A 13,841-nucleotide genomic window follows, 5' to 3' on the forward strand; every position below is an offset into this window, starting at 1 on the left:
ATTTGAGCAAAAAAAAATTGGATCAATTGCAGTAAAACTCTGATAATGTGCTATCTGAACTTTCAGAAATTCCAATGGTTTGACACCAGTCTTACTGGGTAAAGATTGCCATGTTTCTATCTGTTCACTTGACCCTGAAATTTGCTGTTCTATACACTTCCTTCTGACTCATGAGGGCTCTGGTTCCAATTGATCACCATGACCCTGCTTCTTGCATTCCCTTCTGACTTGTTGGGGCCATGGTTCCTGTGTTCCTTGCTGACTTACACATGCTACACACACCCACACCTCACCTCCAACACCATTGGGGCCCCAACAGTCCATCCACTTGTGAACCTGCAGGTATCATCTACTACATCCGGTGCTCCTGTTGTGGCCTCCTCTACATCAGAGAAACAGGACGCAGACTGGGAGATCGTTTGGCTGAGCATGTTCACTCTGCCTGCTGCAATTACAGAGAGCTCCCAGCAACCAATCATATCAATTCCGCAACCCATTCCCGGCCTTGCACTGCCAAACAGAGGTCAATGACAAACTGGAGGAACACCACCAAATATCCATCTGGGAACTCTCCAACCAGATGCCATCAACATTGATTTCTCCAGTTTTTGTTGGCACCTTCTCTCCAGCTTTCCATCCCATTCCTTCTCCATTCAGGGTGTTACCCCCTTCCCCTATCACTTCTCAGCATTTTTCTGTTTTGTTCTCCCACTCATATGCACCTAAAACCTCCTGCTAAGTTTCTCTAGGAAATTACAGACTTTCCTGTTTAACTTTTCTGTTAACTTGGATACTATTATAGAAGCAAAACTGCTGTGTGCAAATTGGCTGCTGCATTTTGTACAAAAACAATTACACTTCAAAGTATGTCATTTGCTGAAAGGTTATTTGGGAAACGCCAATGTAATTGAAGATGCATAATCTTTCTTTTTGATTTGGAATGTACCACGGTCTATTCATGCAAACCTAATATTCAGATTTTTCCCCAGGCAACGCTGGGAAGGGATCATTAATTGGCCATGCAAGCTGACAATACATAGTAGAGTGCTACTTTAGCACATGTTTAATTGAGGTCCCATTCAGATGAAATCGAAGATCTTATTTCCCTTACTTGAAAAATAAAAGTTAATGCTATGCCCTGATCAATTATCTGTCCCTCAACCAACATTCCTGAAACTCTTGAGTTAATCATGGTAAGGTGGCTGTTGAAGTTTCCTGTGCATAAACTGGATGCTACATTTCTTACCGTCCACAGTCTGTAGATTAAAAAGGTATTCCACTGATTATGGAATCCTTTTTTTTTAATTTTTTATTTTTCACACCATAAATCACATTAGCCATGATATACACTATTTCTTTTTCACACATATACAGTGACTTTTTCTCCCCCCCCCCACCCCTCCTCCCAAGCCACCCCCCCACCCCCCCCTCTCATCCATTTTAGGTATACAATCTAGGTTGCATTAAGCCAGTCAGACAATGTTGTCATTCAACAAAAATACACCAGAAATTCTACTGAGTCCATTCTTTTCTTTCCTTCTCCTTCCATCAACTTAGGTAATGTTTGTCCCCGGTAGGTTTTCGCTATTGTATTTAATGTAAGGCTCCTATACTTGTTCGAATATTTCAATATTATTTCTTAACCTATATGTTATTTTTTCTAATGGAATACATTTATTCATTTAAATTTAGTAGTTTCTTCCTTTTAATTTGGTTATGTATTCCATTAATATTTAAAGACATATAGTTCAGCGTAGCCCTTTTATATTTTGTTTATCTTCTCTTTCCGTTTTTCCATCATTACCTTTCCTCCTTTTCCATTTCTGTTTTCTTATTTTCAACTCTTTATAAGACAACATTCCTACAACATCCAACATTTTCCTTATTCTCCTATTTCTATCTTATTTATCCCCAATCTCCCCTTCCCCTCCTGAGTTGTCCTTTATCCCTTGTCGGACAACCACATCTCCCCTCTCCATTTGGATTTGCGAATCCACTCGCAAGCGTCAACTGATTTTGCAGTGACCGCTATTTCCCCTCACCCCGCCCCCCCCAGAAAAGATTTCACTTTTCATATGTCACAAAGGTCACTCTTTTAATTCCCTCCTTATTCTCTCTATTCCATTACCTTCCCTTATTAATTCTTGTCTATACTATCTATATTTTCCTCTAAGTACAGATACATTCATGTATGCACATTGTCTCTATTCACTCTTATACCTCTTTACCCGCATACATATCAATCGTGATCATTTTTACTCTCATTACCCGTCTTCATCCCTCAGTCTATTTTTGTCTTTACCCACATACATATCAATCGTGATCATTTTTACTCTCATTACCCGTCTTCATCCCTCAGTCTATTTTTGTAATTGTTCTGCAAATTTTTGTGCTTCTTCTGGATCCGAGAATAGTCTGTTTTGTTGTCCTGGAATAAATATTTTCAATACTGCTGGATGCTTTAGTATAAATTTATACCCTTTCTTCCATAAAATCGCCTTTGCTGTATTGAACTCTTTTCTCTTCTTTAGGAGTTCAAAACTTATATCTGGATAAATGAAGATTTTTTGCCCTTTATACTCCAGTGGTTTGTTGCCCTCTCTTACTTTTTCCATTGTCTTCTCCAGTACCTTTTCTCTTGTAGTATATCTTAGGAATTTTATTACAATAGATCTTGGTTTTTGATGTGGTTGTGGTTTAGAGGCCAATACTCTATGTGCCCTTTCTATTTCCATTTCTTGCTGTAGTTCTGGACATCCTAGGGTTTTAGGGATCCACTCTTTTATAAACTCCCTCATATTCTTGCCTTCTTCATCTTCCTTAAGGCCCACTATCTTTATGTTATTTCTTCTGTTATAATTTTCCATTGTATCTATTTTTTGAGCTAGTAGTTCTTGTGTCTCTTTAGTTTTTTTTCCTCCAATTTCTTTTTTAAGTCTTCTACCTCCATTTCTGCTGCTACTGCCCGCTCTTCCATCTTGTCCATTTTCTTTCCCATTTCTGTTAAGGTCATCTCTATTTTATTCATTTTCTCTTCTGTGTTGTTTATTCTTTTTCTTAAATCCTTAAATTCCTGTGTTTGCCATTCTTTAAATGACTCCATGTATCCTTTAATAAGAGAAAGTATATCCTTTATCTTGCCTTTCTTTTCTTCTTCTATTTCACTGTACTCTTCCTCTTCCTCTTCTTCTTCCTCTGGGTTGGCCATCTGTTGTTTCTTTGTTGCCCTTTCCTTCTCTTCTTTCTTGTTTCTATTGTCTTCTGTGGTCTCTTCTTGCTGCAGGTGTTCTGCAGCTGTCGTTGCTGGCTGTGGAGATCAACTCCCCAGCTGGTCCCCCTCCCGTCGGTGTGTTTTTTTTCATTCGCATCGCGCATGCGCGGTTGCGCACTTTTACTCGGCTCAGCGAGCCATTTTTGTAGTCCATTATTTACCGACCTGAGGGAGCGGGTTTCTCTCTCCGCAGCGGGCCTCTTCGGACAGGTAAGGCCTTCACCTTTTTCCTCCTTTGTCTTCTCTTCCTCTCTTCTTACCGTTGCTTTCGATTTTTCTTTTTTTGTCGCCATCTTCTTTCCACCTTTATACTCACTTTTCTGAAACTTTTATTTCTGTGCCTTTGTGTTTTCCTTTGTTTTTCCCGACTTTTCTGGAGAGGGCTGGAGTTCACCGTCCGGCCACTACTCCATCACGTGACTCCTCCGATTGTGGAATCCTTGAAGATTTCCTCAGTACATGAAAAGCATTTACATAAATGAAAGGTCCTCTTTCATTTTTTTTTTGGTTTTAAAGATACACTATACAGAACTGTCTCCTTCATCCTCCACCAACTGAAATTAAAAGATATTGGAAATAACTGATGGGTGGTTGGGAATAAATTGCATTTAAAATTAAGCTTCCTGTATTGATACATCATAGCAGAAGCTAAGTAAAGGGCAATTAGTGACAAATGTCACACAAAACTTTCTTAACAATGAACCATTTGTTGCAGGCTTGTTATCTTTTTTGGCAATGCAGCCAAGGTTAATATTTGCTTATCACTCACTGACTGTTACATACCCATTTCCTGCCTTGTGCTGCACACTCCGGCCCCATGCGTCAGTGTAATCTCTGCTACAGAGTTCAAGGATTCCCCTTTGTTTTCAGCGAAACCCAGGTAGTTATAGGAACCCATGTTAATCACATCTTTAATTATTCGTCCAGTGTATCTGCATGAAAATAATGATCAATATTTTAAAAATTGCAACAGCGTTCATTCCATACTAAAAATTAGTTAGGGTTTCATTCTGCCAAGGCAAGGACCCACAGGTTATTAGTCCTGTAATATTGGCTGCTGACAACTAAGACGTCCACTCAAATGTGGACAGAAAGGCTCCAAATGTCTTGAGTGGTAAATGGATCACATTGTTGTCCCAGAACAAGTTGATGGTAAGCTCCAATCCAGACATTTGAGTACTACTGGCCAAACTGCCCATTCCCCACATCTACGGGTAGAAAATCCAGCGAAAGGTTTCCCGCTGAAAAATTTGGGTGGATCATCTCGCTCACCTCCAACCCCCATGGTTTTCAGAGGTGCTTTTAGTCCCACCCCTTCCTCCCAGCCTGAGAATCCCACAAGAAGGCTAGCCTGGAGATGCATTTTACTTTGGATGGCAGCATTTGATCAAGAGTTAACTGGGGTTTGAATGGGAGTGCTGGACTGGCTGAGGCACTCCTTCTGACCCAAAGGGAGCACATTGCCAGAGATGCAAAGGGGAAGATGGGTTGGAAACGGGCTGCTTGGACAATAAACACACAACAGTCGGGTTAAACAATCATTTATAATCATATAACCATATAAAAATTTACAGTACAGAAACAGGCCATATCAGCCCTTCTAGTCCGCACTGATTTATGTGAAACTCCACTAGTTCCACCGCCCACTCCCATGCCCAAAACCCTCCAATCCCCTCACATCCATGTTCTCATCTAACCTCCTCTTAAATGACAAAATTGACCCTGCCGCAATTACTTCTTCTGATATATCATTCTACTCAGCCACCACTCTCGATTGAAGAAGCATCCTCTTATATTACTCCTAAAGTTTTGTCCCCTAACTCTTAACTTATGACCCCTTGTTCCAATCTCCCCTACCCTCAAGGGAAAGGGCCTATTCACATCTACTCTATCTATTCCCCTCATAATTTTAAATACTTCTGTCAAATCCCCTCTCAACCTTTTACGCTCCAATGAATAAAGTCCCAGTCTACTCAATCTCCTGTATTCAAGATAAACCTTCTTTGCACCCTCTCTACCTTATTTATATCCTTCCTATAATTTGGGGACCAGAACTGCACATAATTTTCCAAATTTGGTTTCAATGCCTTAAACAGTCTCAACATCATCTCCCAGCACCTATATTTTAAGCTATGATTTATAAAGGCCAGCACACCAAAAGTCTTCTTCACCACCCTATCTACATGGGAATCCACCTTCAAGGAAGGCTGAACTGTTATTCCAAGATCCCTCTGTTCCTCAGCATTCCTCAATGACCTCCCCTTCACTGCATACATCCTATTTTGGTTATTCTTCCCAAAATGAAGCACCTCACACTTATCTACATTAAACTCCATCTGCCACCTTTCAGCCCACCTTTCCAAATAGTCCAAATCCTTCTGTAGTCTACGAAAACCCTCCTCACTATCCACATCTCCCCTTATTTTTGCATCATCCGCATATTTACTCACCCAATTTACCACCCCGTCATCCACATCATTAATATAAATGACAAGCAACAAAGGACCCAACACCAATCCCTGAGGCACACCACTTGTTACTGTCCTCCATCCTGACAAACAGTTGTCCACCATGACTCTCTTGTGCCCATCTTCCAGCCACCTTTGAACCTATCTGACTATCTCAATATTAATCCCTAGAGAGTGAATCTTCTTCACTAACCTTCCATGTGGAACCTTATCAAAACCCTTACTAAAATCCAAATGGACCACATCAACTGCTCTACATTCAGCAACCTTTGTGGTCACCTCTTCAAAAAAATTCAACATGATTCGTCAAACATGACTTTCCCCTCACAAACCCATGTTGGGTGTCCTTGATCCTGCCTATCCAGATATTTATACATATTATCCCTAAGAATTCCTTCCATAAGTTTCCCCACCACCGATGTCAAACTTACTGGCCTATAGTTGCTTGGCCTACACCTTGCACCCTTTTTAAACAGCGGAACCACGTTTGCAACCCACCAATCCCAAGGCACCACACCCTCTTCCAGAGACCGTTGAAAAATCACTGTCAGAGCCTCTGCTATTTCCTCCCCAACCTCCCTTAAGGTCCTGGGAAAAATTCCATCAGGACCAGGAGACTTTTCTACCTTTATATACCCCAGAAGTTCTAAAATCCCCTCTTTACTAATCCCTATAACTAACCCTTTTGTCTCACTTATCCTACACAATTCAATATCCCTTTGGAAATTTTACAGGGCCTTTTGGTACTGAGGCCCACAAACCACAAGCATCAGTTTACACCCAAAATTCTTGTTGAATAACTGTATTTCAGTTGGAACACCATAAAGTAGGGTGGGGAAATCGGCAGGATCACTCAACTTGATCCACAGACGTCTGCTGGAAAGGTGTCTGGGACTTCACTTGCCATTTAGCAGCCAGTCTAGCCAATGAGCAGTACCATAGCCAGAAGCCCTTTGGGGGCCATTTCCGCCAATCCAGAAATTGGAGGACAGGGAAAATGTTTGCACATTCCTGGAGAACTGACAATTCCAGAAAACATTGATGTAGACGATTAAAATAAAAGGCCAGCACAGGTTTAAAGGTCCCACCTTTGCTCTGGATTCAGAATGACCCACTCTATTCCATCAGTAACTAACAGGTTGTTGCATTCTTGCACAATATTGGAGTTCTCTTTTATATCACACCTATCTCACTTTCATCCCCCCCCCCCCCCAACTCCCACATTCACCCTATGCTTCTGTTGCACGCCTCACTGTTCAGTGTTTGATGAAAGCACAGAGCAGAAAGAGGTCAGTCGAGCCAACTCATCTGCGCTGGAGTGTAACCTATTTGTGATTCTCTGTTCAGTTTAAAAATTATAGTAGAAAACTTTGATGGGCAGTGAACGCAACATAATTCCATTTCAAATTTTCTCTCACTAATGAAAGGGCAGCTATTTTCTCCTTAATTTATTTATTTATTTCATGCTTGTAAAGACCAAACATGCCCCATAACATCTTATGACATGGGTATTTTTGTGAGGGAAGAGTGGTGTGATATAATTCTCTCACAGGTAACTAATTTGATTTGAAGCTGCTGATAGAAGACCACAATCCAAGGTAGACATTTGGGTCCCACCTCAAGGTGGACATCATAACCATAACCTCCTCTCTTCAAAATTACATTCATCCAAGTGAGCAGAAGGTACCTCTGTTTTGAATACTCATTTGAAAAGGTTAACTTCCAGCTGTGCCGTGCTCACTCAAACTAGACTAGTGATTCCCAAAGTGGGTGCTCAGCGAATTCCCGAAGGCTGATCCCCGCCCCGACCGTCCTATCATTGAGCTCCCAACAGCACGATTGCAGATCCTTGCCCCGGCCTCACCCCCATCAAGCTGCTGATGGCTGATCCTCAGCCTGGCTGCCCCCATCGAGCTCCTGTCATGTTGGTAAATATATTGGTTTACAAAGTTTTATTTGTGAAATACATACTTTTGTATTTAGTGTTAGATTAGTTTAAAATTTGTGCTAGACCTAATGCAAAGAAAATGTGTGTGTGTGTGTGGGTGGGTGGGTGGGTGGGTGGGTGGGTGGGTGGTGTTGCTAGGGATGTGGCCTGGGAGCCAAAGGAGCAGCAGCCGAAAAAGTTTGGGAACCACGAGTCTAGACTTTGAGCATTAATTGTCCATCCACAACTACCCGTGCAGAGATGGTGAATCATCTTCTTGAATCAGGTGAAGAAACACTGACAATGTTGCTCAGTAATAGGGAGCTGTAGGAATTTAATCCAGCAACAATGAAAGAACAGTTAGTTTCAAGTCACCTTGGAATGCAACTTTACTTTGTACCTGAAAGTCCAGTTGTAATCATCGCTGACTCTCTCCACCAAGTCAAATGTAGGGCCGGGCACACTGCAGATTGGACGGTTCCAGTTGTCACGCACTCTCATGTACAAGTTTCTTTTGTAGAAATTTTCAAAGTCTTGATAAAGCGGCACAAAATCCTATACCATGAACATCAGACAATAAGTGGTGTGCCAATGAACAAGTCTGCTTATTTACATAATATCAATAATAAGTAAAATGTCCTCAAGTGCTTCACAGAGAATATTACCAATATTTGACACTCAGCCATACAAGGAGGCATTGGGACAGGTTTGTCAAAGTGGATTCAAGGAACAATTTATAAATGGGAAGAGAAAAAGAAGAAAGAAACTTTAGGGAAGAAATATACAAATTTGCTGGAGAAACTATACAGGTTATTCTTTGTTCAGCATCCAAAGAAGTAAAGGGGAACCAACAATTCAGGCTCGGGCACTTTGTCAGCCAGGCACTGAGGTAGAAGTCCTACTATCAATTAATTCTGGGGAACAAGCAATAAAAATGCCTGAAATGGAAGGGCACACAAATCTCAAAAGGTTTACTAAAGTACACACATCGGAAGATGACGCAAAAATTCAATGCATCAATATCTTCCAAGGGGCTGTAGTCTAAACCAACAGCACACAAATCAAATAAAATCAAGAAGCCAGAACATGTTGAACTATCCTTTTGCAGATTAAGATTAGAAAAAAAAATTCTCCTTCAAAACTTCGTTGCAGTACTTAATGCTGGAAGAAATTTCATCCCAAAATCCACAATTATTATTAAAATGCTGAATAATGATTTACCACTCCCCAATTTTAAAGTGTTGGAACCAAGGGGCTTAAGTAATCATAGAAAATATGCCAATGTAATATTCATTATGTATTCATTAATCCATTACTATGTCTTTTCTTCTTTGGCTTGGCTTCGCGGACGAAGATTTATGGAGGGGGTAAAAGTCCACGTCAGCTGCAGGCTCGTTTGTGGCTGACAAGTCCGATGCGGGACAGGCAGACACAGTTGCAGCGGCTGCAGGGGAAAATTGGTTGGTTGGGGTTGGGTGTTGGGTTTTTCCTCCTTTGCCTTTTGTCAGTGAGGTGGGCTCTGCGGTCTTCTTCAAAGGAGGTTGCTGCCCGCCAAACTGTGAGGCGCCAAGATGCACGGTTTGAGGCGATATCAGCCCACTGGCGGTGGTCAATGTGGCAGGCACCAAGAGATTTCTTTAGGCAGTCCTTGTTCCTTTTCTTTGGTGCACCTCTGTCACGGTGGCCAGTGGAGAGCTCGCCATATAACACGATCTTGGGAAGGCGATGGTCCTCCATTCTGGAGACGTGACCCACCCAGCGCAGCTGGATCTTCAGCAGCGTGGACTCGATGCTGTCAATTATACTGTTTAAGGGAAATAGTAATGCAATTAAGTAACAGCCACAGGTATGTAGAAAAGTTGGCTGATTATAGTATGTGTAGAATTTGCTGCCTCCAAATACAAGAGAGAAAATGTATAAACCAATTTAGTAGGAATGCTAAGTCAAAAGGAGGTATTGAGTAGAACAGAAGACTATGGCCAGACGAGAACAAAGAGTACCATGACTGAGAATGTCAGAGACAAAGAAAATGGATAAAACCAATTTAGTAGTAATGCTAAGGCATAAGGAGGTGTTGAGTAGAACAGAAGACTATGGCCAGACGAGAACAAAGAAATAATTAGAAATATCTGGGGTATGAAAATTGATTTCTGATCAAGACAACAGGATGTTCTGGCCTTGAGAATTAAGATAGGAGGTCTACACCCTAGATAATTGCAGAGCAGGAAATTGCTTGAGATAAATCTTATGCAAGGAATCTAGCAAAGAAAGCCAACTCTTGGTCAATGTAATAAGGTTGATCTATATAAACAGAAGAGACTGGACAATAGAGGTCAGTCTTGAGGAATAGCTCACTGAGCTGGTGACCTATGAACTAACGACTGAACCAGAGCTCTGTTAAGCTTTATTCTTGTGCTGTGTAATAAACTGATTGTAAAACCGAATACCTTCTCCTATCACTTTATTCAACGAGCACACTGGACTCAGACGACACATAGACTAAATTGAGGGTAGGGTAAAGCCAGAGTCCGACAATAATGGATCTGAACCCTGCAGACCCCATATAAGATACTGCAAGTCTTCTCAGAGTGATCTCATTCCTCCATTTTGTTCGATTTAACTTTGGACTGAATGACAAGCGAGCTGGGAGCATGAAGTCTTGAAGGCCATAGGAACACAATGCCTGACACCTGTGAAAAAGCTTGATGACACATGAGCCTAACCCAGTTGTGAAGACACCTATTTCTGGGCCCCATAAACTTCAAAGGGCAGGAGGATTTTGGAGAGGATATGGATGATTTGCAACAATGCTTACAGAGATGATACATGTGTACAATGGAGAAGCCAAGGTTGATCCTTTCAGCACACTGAAGCTTTGACGATACTTTAAATGATGAAGGTTTATGATAACATAAAGAAAAACTGTTTTCAATTGCAAAAAGATCAATAACAGAAGAACACAGATTCAAAGTCAGGCATCAGAAACATGGAAAAGCGTAATGCAAAGTGCACTAAACTGGAAAATACAGCTGATTGTACAGTAGTTTTCGGAAGTTTTGTACCAACCAGCCCCTAGATCAAGCTACGAAGAATCAACTGTCCTCATTCTGACACTTGTCTCAATGCTGCCAACAAGTTTTGCTACCTGGGGCAGCACAATAACAATAACATTCTCAGCTTCTCTAGATGTAGAGATTGAGTCCAGATCCTGTGGTGCTCTGTTAGATAGAATCAGCCACACACAAGGTAAAGACTGAACAACAGGCTTTAATCCACAAAAACTTCCACAGACCCAGGCTGGCTGTGGCTGCAGCAACTCAGTGGGAGGCCTCGGGAGGCCAGCGCAGGCTTATAGCCCAGAGGGTGATTGACACCCGACCGGGTGGGGCTTGATCCATTCAGGCTGACTGGTTGGCAGCTGGCCAGGTGTTGTCCTGTCCCCTTACTCTCCTGCAGGTAAGAGGTTGCCCCCTGCAGTAGGATGATGGTGTACCACCACATTCACCCCCTTCTTTAAAATTGTCCCGGGGGCGGGGGGAGAGGGCAGTAACAAGGAATCACACCAACTATGTATACATAATAATTACAGGTTGAAACGGTCTCTGTGACCGTCGTAGAACTGGCTCCTGGTCACTGGTCAGAGGGGAAGTGGGGGGGCTGGGCAGGGGTGTGTGTGGCTGGTGTGGTGTCGCGCAGAGAGGTGGCCAGGGGGGCCGGGGTCGACGTATGTGGGTTGTATTAGATGGGTGGGGGGGGGGGGTGTTTATCTCCTAAGGCTGAAATGGGCACCTGGTGGTCGAGGAGGCCCTGCATGTCCCATAGCTGCATGGGGATGGGGTGTATGCCCGGTCAGCGTCATCCTGGATTGGAGGGTGGCATGGTGTGGTGGGTGTTCCTGCTGGGACCAAGTCCCTGGTTGAGATGGTGTCCTCCCTGCCACTGCCGAACCTAATGCAAGCATAGAGGAAAACCTGCTCTACCAAGGCTTTGGCCTTGTGTGTCCGTACATGCTTATGCATAAGCACCAGTCCCGGGGATCTGAGCCATGCTGGGAGTGACATTCCAGTCGTCGAATTCCTGGGGAATGAGAACAGATGTTTGTGAGGGGTCTCGTTGGTAGCCATGCACAGGAGTGACCGAATGGCATGGAGTGCTTCGGGCAGGGCATCCTGCCAAAATTCAATGGCCCACCCTTTTGACCAGAGAGCCAGGAGGACTGCCTTCCAGACCACCCCATTCTCGTGTTCCACTTGCCAGTGGCCTCTTGGGTTATAGATTGTCATGCGACTGGTTGTGGTACCCCTCGCCATCAAGTATTGGCGCAGCTCGTCGCTCATGAAACTAGACCGCCGGTCACTGTGGATGAAGGCGGGGTAGCCAAACATGGTGAAGATTTGCCCCAAGGCCCTGATGATGGTGGCCGTGGAGGTGTCCGGACAAGGGATGGCGAAAGGTCCATTACCGTGAGGAAGTAGACGTTTCGGTTCGTGGAAGGCAAGGGCCCTTTGAAGTCCATGCCGAGACGCTTGAAAGACCGAGTAGTCTTTACAACGTGGGCCTGGGGGGGGGCGGGCGGAAGAAGTGGGGTTTACACTCCGCACAGATCTGACAGGCCTCGGTCATGTCCCTGACATCCTTAATGGTGTACGGCAGATTTCAGGACTTAACAAAATGGTACAACCGGGTGACACCAGGATGCCAGAGGGACTCATGCAATGCCCGCAACCTGTCGTCATGCATAGACACACAGGTGCGAGAGAGGGCAACAGGGGAGTCGTTAAACTTCCTGTAGCGGTACTGGAAGTCATAGCTGTAGTTTGCCAGCTCGACTCTCCAGTGCAGGATCTTACCGTTCTTAATTTTGCTCTTGTGGGAAGTGTTAAACATGAATGCCACGGTGTGAATCTCCTGCCGGCCAGGTAGTGGCGCCACAATTGCCTGGGCCTCCTTTTCAATGGCGGAGTGCCCTAGCTTGGAGCTATGGAGGGTCCTGGAAAAGGTGACAGGGCGCCCACGTTGATTGAGGGTAGCAGCGACGGCCACCTGAAAGGGGAAGTCCTCATCCACACCCTGCATCGTGGCATCCGCGATGTCTTGCCTGATGCAGGTGAAGGCTGCCTGTGCCTCAGGAGGGAGGAGAAAAGTTGTGGCTTGGGCCAGAGGGCGGACCTTGTCCGAGAAGTGAGGGACCCACTAAGAGTAGTAAGAGAACTGGCCCAGGCACCTGTGGAGGGCCTTTAGCTTGGGGGGGGGGGAGGGGGGGAGAGAGGAAACTCCATTAATGTGCGCATCCTTTCCAGATCTGGGCCAACGACTCCATGGGCCACAATGTACCCCAGGATGGTGAGGTGGGTTGTGCTGAACACACTTCTCCTTGTTGTAAGTGAGGTTCAAGTCCGTGGCCTTCTGGAGGAATTTTTCCAGGTTAGCTTCATGATCCTGCTGGTCACGACCGCAGATAGTGACGTTATCCACATATGGGAATGTCGCCTTTAGCTTATGCCGGTCTACCATGCGATCCATCTCCCACTGGAAGATGGAGACCCCGTTTGTGACCCCAAAAGGAACCCGGTGGAACTGGTACAGACACCTGTCTGCCTCAAAGGCCGTGTATGGCTTGTCCTTCAGGTGGATAGGGATTTGGTGAAACGCCGACTTCAGGTCAATCGTGGAGAAAACCCGGTAGCGGGCAATCTCATTGACCATGTCGGTGATCCTCGGCAGGGGGTAGGAATCCAGCTGGGTGTACCGATTAATGGTCTGGCGTGTAATCCACAACCATCCTCGGCTTACTTCCCCCTTTGACCACCAGGACTTGGGCTCTCCAAGGGCTGTTACTGGGCTCTATAAAGCCTTGTGACAGGAGTCGCCGCACCTCCGCCTTGATGAAGTTCCTGTCTGCAGCACAATAGTGCCTACTTCTGGTGGCAATCAGCTTGCAGCCTAGCGCAAGATGTGGGAAGAGCGCCGGTGGGGTGATGCGCAGTGTGGAGAGGCCGCAGGTTGGCCGGGGCTGGTAGGTTGGCGTGCTGTGCAATGTGAGTGGAGGTTGGGGCCCCCCTGAAGGCAAGGGTGACATTCTGCAGTTGGCACTGGAAATCCAGGCCCAGGAGGAGTGGTGCACAGAGTTTGGGCATGACCAGGAGCCTGAATCCTGTGTAAGTCTCCCCTCCCA

General features: G+C 44.5%; 1 protein-coding gene across 3 annotated transcripts in view; it reads right to left on the minus strand.

Moving 5' to 3' along the window:
- sptlc3 (serine palmitoyltransferase, long chain base subunit 3) overlaps positions 1-13,841 on the minus strand; it is a 170,535-nt gene that overhangs the window by 101,097 nt on the left and 55,597 nt on the right. For all 3 annotated transcript variants that reach the window (XM_069931842.1, XM_069931845.1, XM_069931844.1), the window contains 2 exons: positions 8,067-8,221; positions 4,055-4,203 (listed from right to left, as the gene is read on the minus strand). In XM_069931842.1, coding sequence (XP_069787943.1) covers positions 4,055-4,203; positions 8,067-8,221 — 304 coding nt within the window. The remainder of the gene's footprint in view (positions 1-4,054; positions 4,204-8,066; positions 8,222-13,841) is intronic.

Source organism: Narcine bancroftii, chromosome 4, assembly GCF_036971445.1.
Source record: "Narcine bancroftii isolate sNarBan1 chromosome 4, sNarBan1.hap1, whole genome shotgun sequence".
NCBI classification, from domain to species: Eukaryota; Metazoa; Chordata; class Chondrichthyes; order Torpediniformes; family Narcinidae; genus Narcine; species Narcine bancroftii.